The sequence below is a fragment of the Triturus cristatus genome, chromosome 4_1 (genome assembly GCF_964204655.1).
Source record: "Triturus cristatus chromosome 4_1, aTriCri1.1, whole genome shotgun sequence".
Classification (NCBI taxonomy): domain Eukaryota; kingdom Metazoa; phylum Chordata; class Amphibia; order Caudata; family Salamandridae; genus Triturus; species Triturus cristatus.
The window spans coordinates 795546202-795564125 of record NC_140585.1 but is presented as its reverse complement, the minus strand read 5'-3'; the positions used below and the strand labels follow the sequence as shown (position 1 = coordinate 795564125).

General features: G+C 42.7%; 1 protein-coding gene across 1 annotated transcript in view; it reads right to left on the bottom strand.

The window, feature by feature from the left end:
* LOC146855554 (uncharacterized) overlaps positions 1–17924 on the bottom strand; it is a 421570-nt gene that overhangs the window by 4397 nt on the left and 399249 nt on the right. Inside the window, exon 19 of the mRNA XM_085653381.1 lies at positions 4033–4134. Within this exon, the coding sequence (XP_085509507.1) occupies positions 4033–4134 (102 nt within the window). The remainder of the gene's footprint in view (positions 1–4032; positions 4135–17924) is intronic.

Here is a 17924-nt window from a genome sequence, read left to right as displayed (position 1 = left end):
AAAATATACTCTTAATAAAGGCAAACAGTAGAGATGTTTTGGGAGCTTAAATGGGCAGCCAGATAACTGATCTTCTTCCTAGCGATACCCATCCTATCTGGGTACTATACTGAATATCAATCAATCAGAGCTTTATAAAGTGCGGCAAATCACTCATGAGGGTCTCGAGGCGCTGGAATAGCTAACTGCTTCCTGGTGATATGGTCATTCGAACACCCAGGGGGATCATGTACGTGTGGAAGAGGGTGGGGTTAAGGGACAATCCTTGGGGAACGCCACAGGTCAACGGTGGGAGACAGACTCTGGATTCTTCTGGCGAGGTATGAGGTGATCCATTGGAGGGCATTTCCCTGGATTCCGATGTGGTGAAGTCTGTTGATCAGGATGTGATGGGAGACTGTGTCGAAGGCAGCTGACAGGTCCAGGAGGATGAGAGCTGCTGTTTCACCACAGATCAGGAGGACCCTGATGTCATCGGTGGCTGTGATTAGAGCTGTCTCGGTGCTGTCTTTGGCTCAGAATCTGGAATGATAGGGGTGCAGGAGGTTGTTGTGTTCCAGGTGTTCAGTGAGTTGCTGGTTGATTTCCTTCTTGAGAACCTTCACCGGAAAGGGGAGCAGGGAGCTGGGCTGGTAGTTTTTCAGTTCTGCTGGGTCTGCAGATGGTTTCTTTAGGAGGAGCCTCCTTTCTGCATGTTTCCAGTCCTCAGGGAAGGAGGCCGAGGTGATGGAGGTGTTCAGGACTTTCTTGAGCTCGTCGCCAATTGTCTTGCTCCCGAGGCTGAAGATGTGGTGGGGACAGGGGTTAGTGGGTGCTCCCGAGTGCATGGAGTTCATGATGGAGATTGTCGCTCGAGTTGTGAGAGGGAGCCACTAGTTTGTGTTCGTTCATGGATATCGTGCTTCCATTCTGCCACAGTCGCTCAAGTGACAACAAACTGAGTCCCTTGTGTGTGCCACCTGTGTGCAACATGTAAAATAAACCATGGCAAAATACATGGTGGCATATGTACTCTTCAAATGTTTCAGTCAGAGAAGTTCTTTTTAACTATTGACTAAAATGCTATCCTAGTTTTGTTTATTATTATAAAGGGAGATTCACTTGCATGTCTCAGGCAAAAATACAAACTTGTTTACGAGTAGCCTCCAGATACAACTGTTACTAGAGCCTGATTATTGAGATGCATGAACCCAAGCACTTCACTTGAATTTTGATTTCTCTGCTGGGCAGTTACCTTTTCATTCACTGTAGAGCTAGGTAGATAGAAAGGCCAAACCTATGCAGGGCTGGTACTACTGACCATACATTGATGGCCACAGACATTGTTGATGTGAAATGTAGATGAGAGTGGGCTCTCGACTGGTCCTTCAAATAGCGAAGAGAAGCAGTAAGGTGGAATAGTGTGCTTCTTAAAGGGGACAATTTGACATATACCAATGTTTGTACCCGCTGGCAAATTATGCACTGTGTGAGTGTTACAAACTGGGGAAACCTCATGCGGAGAGCCTGCTGCAGACCTATCTGATGGGGGAATCCTGGGAGTTGCAGGGTATTGCTTTCTTTCTTAAGATCCTGCCACAGCAAGTGTGAAAGTGTTTAAGATGAGACATCGGGGAGAGGCTTTACACAATACAATAAAATAGGTGAAGTATGTGACCGCCCCATTATCCATAATAAATTGGGGAGGAGAAAACTCCAAAAGTCAACATATTCATTTCTTAGTATATTGTGCTTTTCTCATACAATTGGATCAACTACATTCAATAATAATGCAGGTGAGCTCCCTTTATAGAAGTATTTAAAACAATATTTCTTTCAGGTGAGTAGCACAACTCAATTACTATTATTTAATTTATATGATTTATAAAGTGCCAACATGAGAACTTCGTAGTGTAATGTAGTGGAGGGAAAGGTAAGGGTAGCAGGTCCATCTTGCAAGTGGGGGAGAAAGAGCCTGCTGACAAAGGTGAATGATTCCCAAGGTTGTGTAGGTGCGCTCCAAGGCTTCCTTAAAGAGTTTTGTTTTCAGAGAGCCCCAAGGCATGTTTTGAGGAAAACATTCCTGAGATAACAGGCTTTGTCATTAGTAAATCCCCATTAATGAATTAGGCTCAAGATCTGGGCCAAGTTTTACTAAAATTGATCATCTGGTTTGTCACAATTTTGGTGTAGCCCAGACACAAAATTGGTGTTGGGATTTGCAAAGTGGATTTGTAAAAAGATGTATATATTTACTTGCATCACATGGATGGTCCTGTGCATTCACCCATTTTGACACAAACTCATATTTAAAAAACTTGTAATTGCAGGTTTGCGGCAAAATGGTGCACCTACCCGAAGTTGCTGTAACAAGGATAAATATCTTAATTTCTCCTGATTTATTTGCATGTGTGCTGCATTCTGCACAAACTATCTGACCTTATGCAGGCACCCGTGCAGCATGAGGGTGCCTGCGTTGACTCTAGGCAGCCAAAAGTGCTCCAGCACTAAGAGAGAGCAGAACTGCACCAGATCTGTGTAAATATGTCACAGTTCTGCCCTCTCCCTTTTACAACTTCTCTTGCTGCACTTCCTTGCACAAAATATTATTATTAAAAAAGCCCCTGAATGTTTAATGAAATCTAAAATGTTTAAATATCGATGTGTGGATCACTTGCCTGTCACTGAGGTAGATAAACATAAATGACAAAACAGGACTTTTAACAAATAGGTTTCGAAGAACCAATCGGTCTTGGCTAACAGATTTAAACCCATCTTTAAGAGACACTACTCACAAAACAATGTTTATGAATTTAAAAATTACATTGTTACTTAAGAATTAAACTTATAAGTAGGGAACCTGCCATTACAATATTAAAGACCGGTATGAAAAAATGTATTAAATATAATTGATAGGGATTATGATGGTGTATTAAATATAGTGCTGCAATTATTAATGTGCATTACTGAAACAATAAACCTGATTACTCTGTTTGCTTGTTTCTCTCCCCCTCTGACCGCCACCTCCCAATTATATTTTTTTGATTATGAAAGGATTAGAATTTGATGACCCATGCACCACCCCTTTTTTCTGCAGGGATTTGAATTCAGTTATGTGGACCCTGTAATTACTAGATGCGCTAAAGTCCTCAAACGTTTATTTTCAGCAAGTCAGACCTGCTGGGTCTGAAAAGGAGGAAAGTGAACTGTATTCTCTGCGAGTGGAGTTTGGTGTACTAAGCACCAAAATCCTATTCTTCCCTCCGCCCTCCCCCCGCCCCCAATGCAGAAAAGGGGCAATTTATTGCATCTGATAAATTCCACACCCCATGAGTCGCACTTCGCATTTTATCGGGTGCCATAAATTGCACCTTTTCTGCGACTCATTGAGCACACCTTTGCATTGAAGTTTTGATTGGAAACTAACCATGAGATTGTGACCAATAAAACAACTCCTAAGAAATGTTTGCACTTCAGATGTTTTTATGTGGCTTAAAGTGAACTTCTAAATCACTGAATCAAAGGACCTCGATCAGTCTTTTTTTCTAAAGTTTTTGGAGGGTGTTAAAGGAGAACACCACACACTTGGTGTCAAATATTGCAGGACTAGCTACCCATTTTTTAATGCATAATAATAACTGCTGAATTATCATTTCCTCACATTAATCAAATAGTATAAATAACACCTATCCAGAAAATACTCTCTACAAGATTTGCTCTGTGTTTAAAGAATGCATTAATACAAATAGGATAACTACATAACATGTTATCCAATATAGTGACAGATATAGTTCTATATAAATATGGTATTTTCCTCATGATTTGCTTGACTTCCCTCCCACTGGGATTATATGTGGTATATTCTGTTGAGTTAAAGGGCACATCCTATCAAAACGTCTTTCAGGTCTCGGGCACAAGTTGCTTAAAAATGTTTCAGTCTGTAATAGAAAATGTTGCCTTTTTTTAAGCCCTGCCAGAATCCTTTATCCTCAAAGGACATCTACACTGTGCTTGACCTGGCCCAGTTCACTTTTAAGAGAGCGTCTTTGCTACCTGTCAGTAGTCATTGCAGTAAGCTCGCCTTCTGGTGCGGACTCTTCCAGTTGAGTTATCTTGGTATCTGTGGCCAGTGAAGATGGAAGATTGATCCCTGGACTGAAACACAAAAGAGAAACTTTAGACCAGAGGTGAAAACACAGACTGCTTTAGACACCGTGGGCCATAATTAAAGCTTGGAGGATGGGATACTCCGTCAAAACGTGAAGGGTATCTTGGCCGCTGTATTATAAGTTCCACAGGCTATAATGAACTTATAGTAAGTACACATTGTGATGGAGCATCCCCTCTGCCAAACTCTAAATAAGGCCTAAGTCTTTCCAAACCCGAAGAACAAAAGCAAACTGAAGACTAAAACAGTGTAATTAACTAACAAATTCAGGCATTATTTTTAATTCAGAAAGTTCATTTCGCAGTGGCCTGCTTGATGGCGATATTTATTTAATTTTATTGAGACGCGGTGAGGTGCCTAAAGAGATTTTATAAAAATACTACAATGTGGGTGCTGCATTTGCCATGATCTCACTTGCCAGTTTTCACTGTCTTGGGAACAGGCTTAGAGCGGTGTGTTGTCAGAATTATGTGCAATGGAGGGGCTACTAACTCTTCCCTCTCCCTTCTGGCTATATGAAGACATCAGAGCAGTGGGGTTAAAGTGAAGCTAAGTGGTTTTCAAGAATTGAGATGAGACACTGCGCTCAGATTAAGGGGTTGAAGGAGTGGTGACTGACAGGATCTGAATTACAATGTTCTGAGTTTCCTGTTAAATAGTTCCATTACTCTTTGCTGAAATTTTCATAGTTCTGACACTTTTCCTATTGTACTTGCAGAATACTCCTCCTTCTTTGACAATTATCTTTAGTACCTTCTTTGCGGCTAATTAGTTCACTTATAGTAGGCATCTAAACTGCGATAGGTTACCACTAAAAGGAACAACGTTAAACACAATTCAAGAGACGCACTCTTGTTCTGCTAATGCATAGTTGTCTATCCCTTTCCCGGCACCCTTGTGTCACTCCGCAGCTCCCTGTTGGTTAGGTACACTTCAAGGCAGAGATCTGCACGTTACACATATGGATTTCCCAGCAGACACTCAATCCACTCAGCAATGTTGTTGGGTAACAAAAAATAGGGGCAGAGGTGGCCCTTGCCCTGACAGCTCTAGGTGAAAAATATGGGTCCTCGCTGACCTAAGAATCATCTCTTCCAACCTTGGTCCATGTCTTTCCTCCCTGTGTTTTGCTAAATCCATGTTCTACTGCATAAGCATCCCAAGATGACACTAGCGGATTGGTTTTCATCTATTTCTATGAATTACCACTGAGAACTCCAGGTGTCCAAAGTTGAGTCAGTGAGTCAGTTACTATTTGCGAAATCCACTGTCACGAATTTGTAACCAATGTAAGGCTCAAATAATTTAATCAGCTAGTACTTTTACCAGGAATACCTACTAAAAACAAAAAACGTTTTCAATGAGATCCAAATACGGATTATTTGAGGATAGAGCGGGTGGCAGAGGCATCTAGCATAGATTTGTGGTTGTGCTATATAGGGGCCTTTTGTTTTCTTTGAACACACTATTAAATTAGTATTACAAGAATGGGGAGGGGGCTGGTCAGGAAATAACACAGAACTTCACATTTAGTTCCTCCATCCATTGCTGTGCATCATGCAGCAGTGCACATTGTGTACTCACGGTGGCCATTATACGCGAATCAATCCTTCCGACATGCTGAACAGCAGCCACTTGATCTCTCAACTGGAGTTCAAGCAACACTTCAGCAGTTTGCACCAGTAGCTCATTGCATTTGTCCAGATACCCACCCCAAACCCTTTAATCCTTCCTGCTTCCCTTCATTTCTCTCTCACTCACTCAGTCCCATCATTCTGTTGTGTGGTTCACATGCCCGGTCCCTGTCTTAATCCCATTCCACCATGGTGCTCAGTCCATCACTCCCCTGCCCTAACCCAATCACGGTCAGCGGCCTATCTCCTGTTATAACCCTGACCGTAAATCCTCATCCACTCTGGCTTATGTATCTTGGGCCCACATCCTCTGATCCACAATGGTGCTTGGTCCATCTCCCAGCCCCACCCCTGTCAGTATCCTGTCCCTCCTCTATCTCACCACGCTCGTGCACTTTCCACCTACATCCCTCTTAGCATCACGGACCACCATCGTCATTGTTCTAACCCTGCTGTTCCCTGCCTCCTTTATGATGTTGTTTATTAAGAGTGCATCAGAATGAGTAATTGACTTCCAGCTGACCTGGCAGGGAAACTCATCAGGATCTCGACTATTGTCAAAATGTCTTCACCCTTGTTAGGAAAAAGTGTTGAGTGATATCGTTAGCATGCCTTACAGAAAGTCATCTCCTGTCTGCCAATGTGAGTTTCCTCTTTCAGTATGTTGTGCCAGAAATCCTTCATGCATCACAAGGACCTAGAATGCTTTGGCATTTCACTCAACACACCCATTGATCTCCGAGCAAATGTTGAACACCTGGACATTTGCACCTTAGCAATTGCTCCTCTTTGGATGTTTGGCTGACTTCACCCCTATGTGCTATTTCCAGCTCTCAGCAGACAAAAGGCACATATTTCCTGCGATGTCAACCGTGACACAGAAACACCTTGTTTCTGTGCAGAAAATAACTTTAACTTGAATTGGGGTAAGAAGGTCTAACGAAAATCAAAGGGTGATAAATTCAAATGTCAAAATGTTATTTTTTTTTAATTATATAAATGCCACATGTTTGTGTTGCATTTCATTTGGTTCAATGTTAGATATAGTGCAAACTAGCCTTTTAATATCCGAGCTCTCCACAATACATTATGATTTTCGGCAATGTTGGCATGCACTCATAATATAGTGCTTGGTATATATGCATGGTAAAACAGATCTAATCTTTAATAAAGCCAAATTATGTAACTTCATTCACTACTGTGCTCTGTATCATGGGCCAAGTAATGTTCCTAAACATTTTTGTCATGTGCACCAATAAAACATTGTGTATCAAATAATACAGCATTAACTTGCAGTTTTTTCTTGTGTTCTGTTAAAGTATAGAAAAGCCAAAAGTATTGGCTATGTCACTGCGTGTTCAGTTTTCAGGACATGACTAGACAACGCATGAGCTGTCTTGAAGAGACGTGTTGTGTTTTATCTGAGGGTCTACAGGCCACCCATCTACTACCATTAGTAAACTTCAGCGTCACTCATTTTCTTTGATATTAGTCATGGCATGCCCTCTTCTTGTGTTTGACCCTCCCATACCTCATGGACCAAGTATGTGTCTCCTTACACTGCTCCTGGTTTGCGGTGCTATTTATTAATTTGTTTGAAAGCACTCCATATGAGTTTTTTGAGTCCGTCTCCCTTGTACACATAAACACATACCACTAAAATGCATGCATGTGTACATAAACAAATGTATTTCTTAAAAGTTGTCAACACACAGACAGAACTAGTTTTTTGTTGTTGTTGCATGATTCGCTGGTATTGGGGCGGTCGCTGCAACATCCCCTTGCCATAGCGCAAACACAAGCTGATGGTATTGGAGCACTTTAAGTGCTCACCAGTTACATTACACAATGACACATACATTTTTGTTGCTGATCCTGCTTCAATTAAGGTTTTTGCCTCCCCCCACCCCCTCGCTGCTTGCCCTTGTCCCCTTCCCCTCCTGCTTGTCCCATCCTCCATCTTGCCATAGTGCTAACACCAGCCGATGGTTTTAGAGTACTGAGTGCTCATCAGTTATATTACACAATGACACATTCATTATCATAGTCAGGGGGAAGCGTCAGTGATTTGCCCAGAATCACATATTGTTCAGCCAACCCCGAGATTTAAAATTGAATCCCCAGTTTTCCTATCGGCAGCTCTGCCCATTAAGCCACATCCTCATTTCACTTCAAAGCTCATGAACTGTTTCTCACTTTCACTTCCACATTTGTTTAGCAAGACCCGGTCAACACCGAATAAGCACTGGAAAAGCCAAGAGATCTCGGCAGTGCCTGAGCTATTGGCCTTGTCAATGTGAATGTCTTTTAGCCATGTTGTCTAGCAGCACACCAACTGTTCAGCATAGCTGAAAGTCACTGAAAAAAAAGCGCTATGATGCAGGCCATGTCATAGCACTTTCTTTGTTAGGAGGGGCAGGAGAATAAACTAAACATGGGGTGAAGAGACTTGGCATTGGCTCAACATCCTGTGATTTGGGGTTTTCAGTGACTTTCAGCCATGCTGAACAGCAGATGTGCTGCTAGACAACATGGCTAAAAGACGCTCACATTGACAGGGCCACCAGCTCGGGCATTGCAGAGACTTATTGGCTTTGTCAATGCTTGTGTTATCTTCAGGCTTTGCTCAACATTTTCAATGTTTACAATATATAGCTGACAAAACTTTGAATTGTGGTTTCGTCGTAAGGCAACATAAATGTAACCCAAATAAAGTCTGTCCTAATTAGCCGTCATTCAAAACAACATTTAGCAGAGACCTGCTTAGACCACAACAAAAAACAAAGACTCCTCCTCTACCCAAAATGATCTCCCGGCATTAAAAGGTTTGACGGGGGATCTTTAGTATCAGAAATAGGGATATGCTCGAAGGTTTGGATTGGATGTTTTATTCAGTGGCCGCTGCACAAATGCCGCACACAAACCGCTAACTCAGTTCGGCAACAGCAGAATCGAAGACCAAATCTACCACCCTCCTCTCAAAGTTTCAGCCTCCAGCACTGGGCTGAATCTCCAAAGTCGGCTGAAAAAGCATTTTGTCAGTTTTCAGATTCAGCCAATCTGATTGTCTCATTCACCAAAATCACAAACTGTCCACAGAGCTGTTTTGGCATGTACCCAGAGCAGGATAGATACAGAGGAGCTGCAACTGTGTTCCTCGAGATCCCACAAGTTCTGTCTGTGGACAGATTGCTTTACCTACGCCCTGAGGCACAATCGTGTTTATGCTCAACGCCATATTTGCGTTCTTTGAGAAGATGCCTTCAAGCAAACAAGAAAAATACAGAAATTACCAATTCAAGGTCTCAAGATGGATAGTGTAGAAGCCCGGGGATTTATGGGAAATATTAAAACAAGGATAATCATCATTACATAATATGTGATGCAAAATTCATAGCCAATTTGGGAAAAGAGACATTTTTCAGAGTATATTGCGTGTGGAAGGATGTTCCACTACATGACACATGGTGCACACCTTCTAAAGGCCCCACTTATGGAGGGACAGCTCATTCTCGTTTCCTGCATTTTTATTTTCACTTATTACAGGTGTCTTCTGCTTAGCATATTTCACAAAGGAGTTCCAATTTATTTCTCTTTTTGACCTAATGTTGGGACTGTAGAGATTCATGTGGAAGGAGCTGACATTAGGCACCACAGGCAACTGATAAATGGATAGTGCTATTGGGGGTGAGATGGGGGAATTAAGGTGTCAAGGGGGGAATGTGGGTTGGGGGAGGTGATATGTGGTGGTTAATGAAGGGGAATAATGTTCTAGGGATTATGGGTGATTGATGGAGACCCTTATCATGGGACTTTCAATTTGAGCACAGCAAGAATGGTTACGTTTGTGAAATGTTTTAATGAGGTACTGGAGGTAGAAGGTGCTGTGTGCTGTACGTCAGTGGCATAACAATACCCCCACAGCCCCTCGGTGTGGCGAGCCCCTCCATGTACTTTGCAGGGGGCCCCCCTTACGTTTGTTATGCCACTGCTATATGTCAGAATGCACTAAGCTTGCAATCCATATCCAACTAGAGCAATGTTTGCTTCAGCCTTTATCTGAAACCAATGACAATATGCTAGTTAGAAGTAGAGCCGGGGAAAGGAGAATTGGGTGAGAGAGATGGAGGCACGACATCCTCCTTCTGACTGATCGCAGAGTATTCTACGCTACAGGAGTGTTGCTATCTAAAAACAAGAGAAAGTCTTTCTGAATAACCTAGATCTTCCTATTGCATATGATATACCTTTTAACAATCTCTGTATTTCAGGCTCTCAATGATCTGATGAAACGCTATCTTCTTACAGCTGAAACATAGTTTGAATCTTGTAACAAGGGGAAGCTTACTGAGGAGAGTCCCATCAGGACACCAAAGGTGATCGACACCCTTTCCCCTCTTATCTTTCACCAGCAAACGGAGTGGACCCATTCGGGGGCACAGTTCCCCTTCACGGCTGAGGAAAAAGGACGCCGTTCCTTTAAGTGGGAAGATCTATCGCATAGCCTCGCCCCCAGCAGTGACGACGAGGAGGGTTGGACTGAAATACCAGGAAGGACGCTATCGAGGGTGTGTGCTTACACCGGAGGACGAGAGCGAGACGGAGGAGCGGAGGAAGCGGAAGCGGTACAGAACGGAGGACCGAGAGAGAAAGGGAAGCGGACGGAATCTCGAGGGGGAGCTGCCTACGAGCCACGAGAGCCAGGAGGCCAACGATACCGTGAGCTGCCCAGCCACGTTCCCGGAGGAGCGTGGCTCTCGCAGGTACGCGAGCGTTTCACGGGCTGGGTGGGAAAGAAAGGGAGGGCGTCTGTAGACGCATAAGGGAACGTCTGGGTATTTACTTTTGGTGCGCTGGTGATGTCCCGGTAACACCCCACCCCGAGCACCAAACCACACGGTTGTTGTTGTGTTGTGCACAAGAGTGGTCCCTCACACCCTTCCCTCACCATCTCACGTTAAAAAAAATAGACAACTCATACCTGGATCCCTTTCTGTTTTTGTTCCCGGGCCCATCTGCACTACGCCGCCACACGCGGACCGAGGCAAGCCGAACTGGACCGAAGACAAGGAAGAAGGAGCACGGCGGGAAGGAGGGGCTCTCGAGAGACTACTTTAGAGACACCATTACCCTATTACCGACCTACCCCCATACGTAAACGTTTACACCGAGCAATAAAAACACTTGAAACCCCGAGTCACTCTCCGGTGTTACCTTCCAGCCCACAAATCTATATAGTGTATACAGAGTATTTTGAACTATATTGCATTCCTGAGTATAGGCAGCTAACTCATCATAGGAATATGTTCTGTGGTTCGAGAATTTTTCGATTGTGACAGGTTCCTAAACTGCAACATGGGAAACACACATTAGTATTACAGAGGTCACCTATAAAAAGCGATAACTGCTCTGCCATTACTCTAAAGAATCCCACACAGTAAGGAGAGATTTATATTCTTTCTTGAAGTACAGATGAATGTGGGCCTGCAGCTTCCTATCAAGCAGCATCTTCCAATTGTCAAGGTTGCAACATAAAACTTTCATGATATTCACATATTCTGGATTTTATAAAATACCACAGCCCAGCATTTCCCCCTTTCCTTCTCCAACAATGAAATCAAACTATTTACAAGAGAACCAACCCAACTAAGAAATATCCATATAAACTTCTCATAAAATACACCCCAAAAATGTGACATGTACCTGTAGCCAAGAGGTACATGCCAACCGGGTAGTCTTACCAAAATGCACCATGAGGAAAGGGGACTACCCATAGATAAATAAGATGGTCCCTTCACTGCCTTCTGCTCTCATATAATCAACCACTTCCTTCTCACTCACGTCACATAATTCCCTTCTCACACCTTCTGGCGCAACAGCTACTTTATCTTTATTCCACGCTTCACCATTATCCAACACTACCACACAACCACAGATGTCCTTCACCCAAACCAGCTTGGAAAACTTGCTAGCCTTCTTACCACAGCAAACACTGCATTTCATTTTCACATAATCACCAAACTTTCACTCAACACACACTCTTCTCATCTTTACTTATCTTGTGCTTTCATCCTGATAACACTCATTACTTCAACTTCTATTCAGTCAATTATTTCCTTTTCATAGACTCCTTGTTGGGCAGACTACCAGCAACTTTACCTCTAAGCTACATGAAGAGACTTACATCTGTGCTGCAATGAGGGTTGGTTCTCATCATCCACAGCATCTTCCTAAGACACTCCTTCTAACAAACATTATTCACAATTGATAACTGGAAATGTTGTTATATCACTTTTTTAAAGTACTCTACAAAGCCACTGGACTTTGGACTGAGAATGGTATAATGAAGTCCTAACATGCGTGATGACCAACGTGACTAAAAATACGTCGCCATCTCATTGCAGTATTGTATTGCAGTATTTATATAGGACTTACTACCCCAATGTGGGTATCACCAAATGAGGCCCATAGTCCGTAACTAGCTCTTCTGGGTAACCATTCCTATTAAAATCATCTGACATGAAATCTATTACAACTTCAGCTGTTACATTATTCATAAACCTTATTTCAGGCCACTTTGTATCAAAATGGTCTATTACCAAACCATATTTAGTACGTGCTGATATATCCAAGTGTAATTTGTGCCATGGGCACTCCAACACCTCAATCGGCTTCACCAGCAAAGGCACTGTTAAGATTTCTTAAATACAATGCACACAACAAAATCTCAAACATGATGTTCCACAGACTTATCCAAAGATGGCCACCTAAAATTCTCACGAACTCTTTTCATGGTCTGTGGCACTCATGAAGCCAGTTCCAATACTTTCTTTCTCACGCCCAAAGTACAACCAGTAAACCCAGACCACTCAATACTATTTATCAGCCACATGCTTGTACGCACCCACTTACATAGTAAGCTGCACATGAGTAAGCCATGTACCTTTCTAGTATACACAAAACAAAATAATTATCATTTTATTCCAACCACTCTTCTGTCAAAGACCCTTATGATAAACTTGTCACGTTGCTGGGCACCTATCCCTTCTCACTTCACTGTCTTCCACCGCTGGTAATGGGAACTGGGACAAAGGGTCAGAAATGTCAGCCGTCATGTTCTTACATCAAGAAACATATTTTACATAAACATGTACTCCTGGAAATAGTACCTCCTTTTGGCTACATGAGTAGTTAGAGTACCACCTTTCATACTGAAGAATACCAGTGGTTTGTGATCTGTTCTAAGCACAAACTCTGTTCCCTGAGTTTCATCCTAAAATGGTGCACTCCCCAACAACATGCCAAAGCCAAGCTTTCAGTGGTGGTATAGGTATTCTTGGCACCTCTCAAACCCCTATAGGTAAAGCCAACCACCTGTTCACACCCAAATTGTATCCACTAGCATCCATCATAATAATGCTCTTGCATGACGTGTCAAAGGTCTTTAATGGTTTGGCACATATGATGTGCTTTTTTATTTTCTGTAAGGGATGCCCACACTTTTTCCCACACATTCTTTTTTAATTTCAATAAGGTTTTTATTGAGATTTTTGCATTAAAAAAAACACAAAACATAAGCACACAAAACTAAACATTTAGTCATACAAAAACATAGAACATGCACAAAGTCTGCGGTTTCTAAGATCTACAGTACCTTTCGCTTCCCTCTGTTTTCTTTATAGTCTGCCTTTCCCCTCTGTTCTAATAAAGGGTCTCAGGTATGTAGGAGGGAGAAAGGTGCCTGATTTGCGGTAAGTGTATAGGAGCACAGAGAGCGCGAGAGGGAGCTTGGTGGATTGTTCTAAAAGCTAGGTGGTAGGTGTCAGTCTTGCCTTTTTCATGGGGGTTCATATAGGCCTAGGTACTTATCCATAGATGTCCACATCCCTCTGTTAGGCTGTCTCCACGGTGAGTCTCGTAGGGACATTGCGTCTGCCCTGTAAGGTATGTTACCCAGTTGAGCCACCCCTTGAGTGATGCCTTGGATGTGTCCTTCTGCTTGTTTAGAATCAATTTAATCCCGGCAGTTAGCAAAAGGTCAAGTAGATCTCTATCTCTTTGTGACATTGGGTCTGTCGAGATAGGTGTAGTTACAAGGGTTGCGAACTCTGGATTAAGGGAACACCCTAGCATATCTGTTAGAAAGGTAAAACATTTTCCCCAGTAGGTTTTAACTTTAGGGCAGTAAAAGATGAGGTGTGCCAGATCTCCCTTCTCGCTATTACAGTTCCAGCATAGGTCATTTGTGTGTATGCCCAGTTTCGCCAGATGAGCGGGAGTCCAGTGTAGTTTGTGTAAGATCCAGAATTTTGTCTGAGCTAGTACCGGGGTTACTTTACTGTGTGTGTGGGAGGACCATAGTATTTGGCTTTCCTTTTCGCTTAGAGTGTTGCCTCGCTGTGACTCCTAGTAAGTTTGTGATTTAGTGTTGTCTTGAAGTGTTTGGGCGCAGTAATCTATAGATGTGTGACACTTGGTGTCCCGTTTTGTTGAGGCTAGACATGTACTGGAAGATTGAGGGCATGGCATTAGACAGTCTCGCTCTAGACAGTGCTGCTTTTATCTTTAGAAAGTTATATAGTTCAATATCGGGTAGGGTGTGTTTGTTTTTAAGCGAGCTGAAAGTGAAGGGTCTCCCTTCATCCTCGAGTTGGATGGGAAGGGATATTCCTGCTTCCACCCATGTCTTCATATATAGTGTTTTGCCTTTGTACTTTATTTTGTTATTTGACCATAATGACTCCCATCTCGAGTTTGTTATTCTATTTTCTAACTTTTGATCAACTTTCAGTAGGGCGTTTCTGATGTTTGTAAGTATGGTGTTCATTAGAGTGTTGTGTCTGTTGGTTGTTAGAAGTGCTACTGGCTCTAGGTTGTTTATCATGGCTCGTTCTACTTTCAGCCACGCCGGTGTGTACTCCTGGTCTGGTAGAATCCAGTAGCTACCCTGTTTTGCTAGGAAGGCTGTTTGAAAAGTCTTAATCTGCCAGGTTTAACCCCCCTAGAGTTTTCGTCAATCTTAATTTTTTAAGGTTCATCCTTGGTTTTTTGTCTCGCCAGATAAAGTTATTTAGCATCTTGTCTATTTTGCGGTGGAAGTCAACACTGAGGGTTAGAGGGAGCATGTTAGTAATGTAGTTGATCATAGGTGTGACCATCATTTTAATTGTTTCAATCCTCCCCCACCATGTGATAAATTTCGGTGACCACCCCTCAAGCAGTTTCTTAATCTTGATCAAAAGCACTTTCTCATTGTATTCTAGCGTGTTTTTAAGATCTTTGTCGAAATAGACGCCGAGATATTTGCTGAACCCGGTTTGCCAAGTGAGGCCAGAGTCTCCCAATATGTCTCTGGTGGTGTGTATGTTGAGAGGATTACATTCCGACTTATCTCTGTTGAGTTTATAGCCGGAGTACACCGAGTATCTGTTTATGGAGTCCATGAGGGCCAAGATGGAGGTTTCAGGGCTTTCAGTGACGACAAGAATGTCGTCCGCATATGCAGCTAGTTTCGTTGAAGTGTCTTTAATGGCAAAACCGTTGTTTGACTCAATATCCCTGGTTAGTGGTTCTAGTGCGAGTAAGAATAGTGAGGGGGACAATGGGCATCCTTGTCTTGTACCTCTGTGGAGTCTAAAAGGTTCGGAGATGGCCCCGTTGATCACTATGTGGGCCGTGGGTTTGTCATATAGTGCCATAACTTTCTTTATGAAAGCATTGCCTAGATTGAAACTTCACATGCAGTGTTCTAGAAAATGCCATGAAACCCTGTTGAAAGCCTTCTCTGCGTCTAGTGCGATAGCCACTGCTGGATTGGTGTGCCTGGCTGCCCTGTCGATAATATGGCATAAGAGTCTGGTGTTGTCGTGTGACATGCGTGATTTGAGGAAGGCCACTTGTGTGTTCCTTATCAGTTTTGGGAGTACCTCATTCAGCCTCACTGCCAGAACTTTTGCATATATCTTGCAATCCACGTTAATCAGGGATATAGGCCTACAATTTTGTGGGAGTTGGGTGTTTTTGCCCTCTTTGGGTATGACTATAATATTCGCTTCGGACATTGTTTGCGAGATGGTCCCTGTCCCTTCGCAATGGTTGAAAGCTTTTTTCAACATTGGCTGTAGTAGCGTGATAAATGTTTTATAGAAGGTGGCTGTATACCCATCTGGTCCGGGAGCCTTATTAGTTTTAAGAGACTTAACTGCCATTTCTATCTCCGCTGTGCTAATCTCTTTCTCCAAACTAAGTGCGTCTTCTGGTGTTATTTTTGGGAGGTTCAGGTTGTTAAGGTATTTGAACCTGCCATTTTCATCTAGTGGTTGGTCCTTGTTATAGAGCTCCTGGTAAAAACCACTAAATGTGCGTAGGATTTCTTTATGTTGTGTGTGTGTGATGTTATGGGAATCTGTGATCGCGGAGATGGTGTGTTATCTTGGTTTGTGTTTTAGGTAGGAAGACAGGATTTTCCCCCATTTGTTGGCTTCGCACAGGTTAATTGCCTTGTATTTGTTTACCCACAGACCTGCTCTCTCGCTTAGAATTCTGTTGAATTCGTATTTCTTCCTTGCGAGTTCTGTGAGTACCCCTACGTTCTTTGTGTCTGAGATGTGCGATGACTCTAGTTTTTTAATATCTTGCTCTAGTTTGTATAATTGGGCCTTGGCATTCTTGTTCATCCTGCCTTTGATGTCCATGATCGTTCCCCTAATTGTGGTTTTCAGGGTGTCCCAAACGATTTTGGGGTCCGAATCTGGTGTTTCGTTAAAGTTGATGTATTCATTTATGGCCTGTTCTATTCTGGTTCTATTACTTTGATCTTTTAAAACATCACTGTTGAATCTCCATCTACGGGGATGGTCTTCATTATAGCGGCCATTTAGTAGTAGGCTGATACAGGAATGATCTGAGAGTGTTCTCGTGGCTATATCTGTGTTCTCTATTAGATGGGTGTGAGAGCTCGAGATCAGTATATAGTCAATTCTGCTATATGAGTTGTGTGGGTTTGAGTAGAAGGTTTAATCTCTCGTGTCTGGGTGTTGAAGTCTCCAGGTGTCTTTCAAGTTGTACTTGATACATACATTTTTAAGTAATTGTTGTCCCCCCGGAGGTAGTGTGTGGCATTGTGATTGTCTATCTAAGGTGTAGTCTAGTGCCATATTAAAGTCGCCTGCCAGCACTATTAGCTCATTTTGTGGGAGTGCATCCATTCTCTCTGGTACGTTCTCCCGGAAGGTGGTATTGTCCGTGTTAGGACCATATATATTGAGTATATGAAATTTTTCGTCCCCCCTTTTCAGGTGTGTCAATAGGATTCTTCCTTCTAGGTCGCATTTGTGGTCTTCTATGTTTATCTTGGAGTTCTTATTTATCAAGGTGATCACTCCCCGCTTTTTCCCTATAGCCTGTGAGCACACCATTTGCCCTACCCATCTAGCCCTAATCCTTCCTGCATCATCTTGTGATAGCCTAGTTTCCTGGAGGAGAAATACGTCTGCTTTAGTTTTAGCTAAGTAGTCTAGTACTTTTTTCCTTTTGACTGGGTGGTTAAGGCCTTTAACATTTAGGGATACTATCTTCAGGTTGGATGAGAGTGATAATGCATTACCTTGTTTGGGGGTCATTATGTGAGGTTAAGTTGAGGTTGTAAAGATCGGGCCCTGATCCCTTTTCTTGTGTTAGTATTCACGTTGGCTCCTGGTGTTTCTTGAGTGTTGTCCTTATTTCAGATCTCTCTCTGTGCTTATATCCGCCTTTACCCGTGCTCTGATCGCTCTCACCCTGTGAGTGATTGCGTCAGTGGAAAAAATGGGAAACAAGAGGGCACATGGTGTAGATGCTACATACGAGTGCTTGACAAAACAGTGCTAGTACTAGACTGACATACAAAACCGATACCCTCCTCCCACTCCCCGCGTCCTACATCTTGAATTTTGGACGTGTTACAGCAAAGCTCCCGCTCCATTTCCCCTGGGGTGTTATTAGTATAATGCTTATCACCTTCGCGCCACAAGTTACTTGCATCTTATTTACTCTATTAGCAACATAATTGGCTGCAGGTCTGTGCTATAACATTGTCTTAAAAAAATAGAAGGATATTGTTGATCTTTCTTCTCGCTTCAAATCTTTAAAAAAGAAAAAGCGTG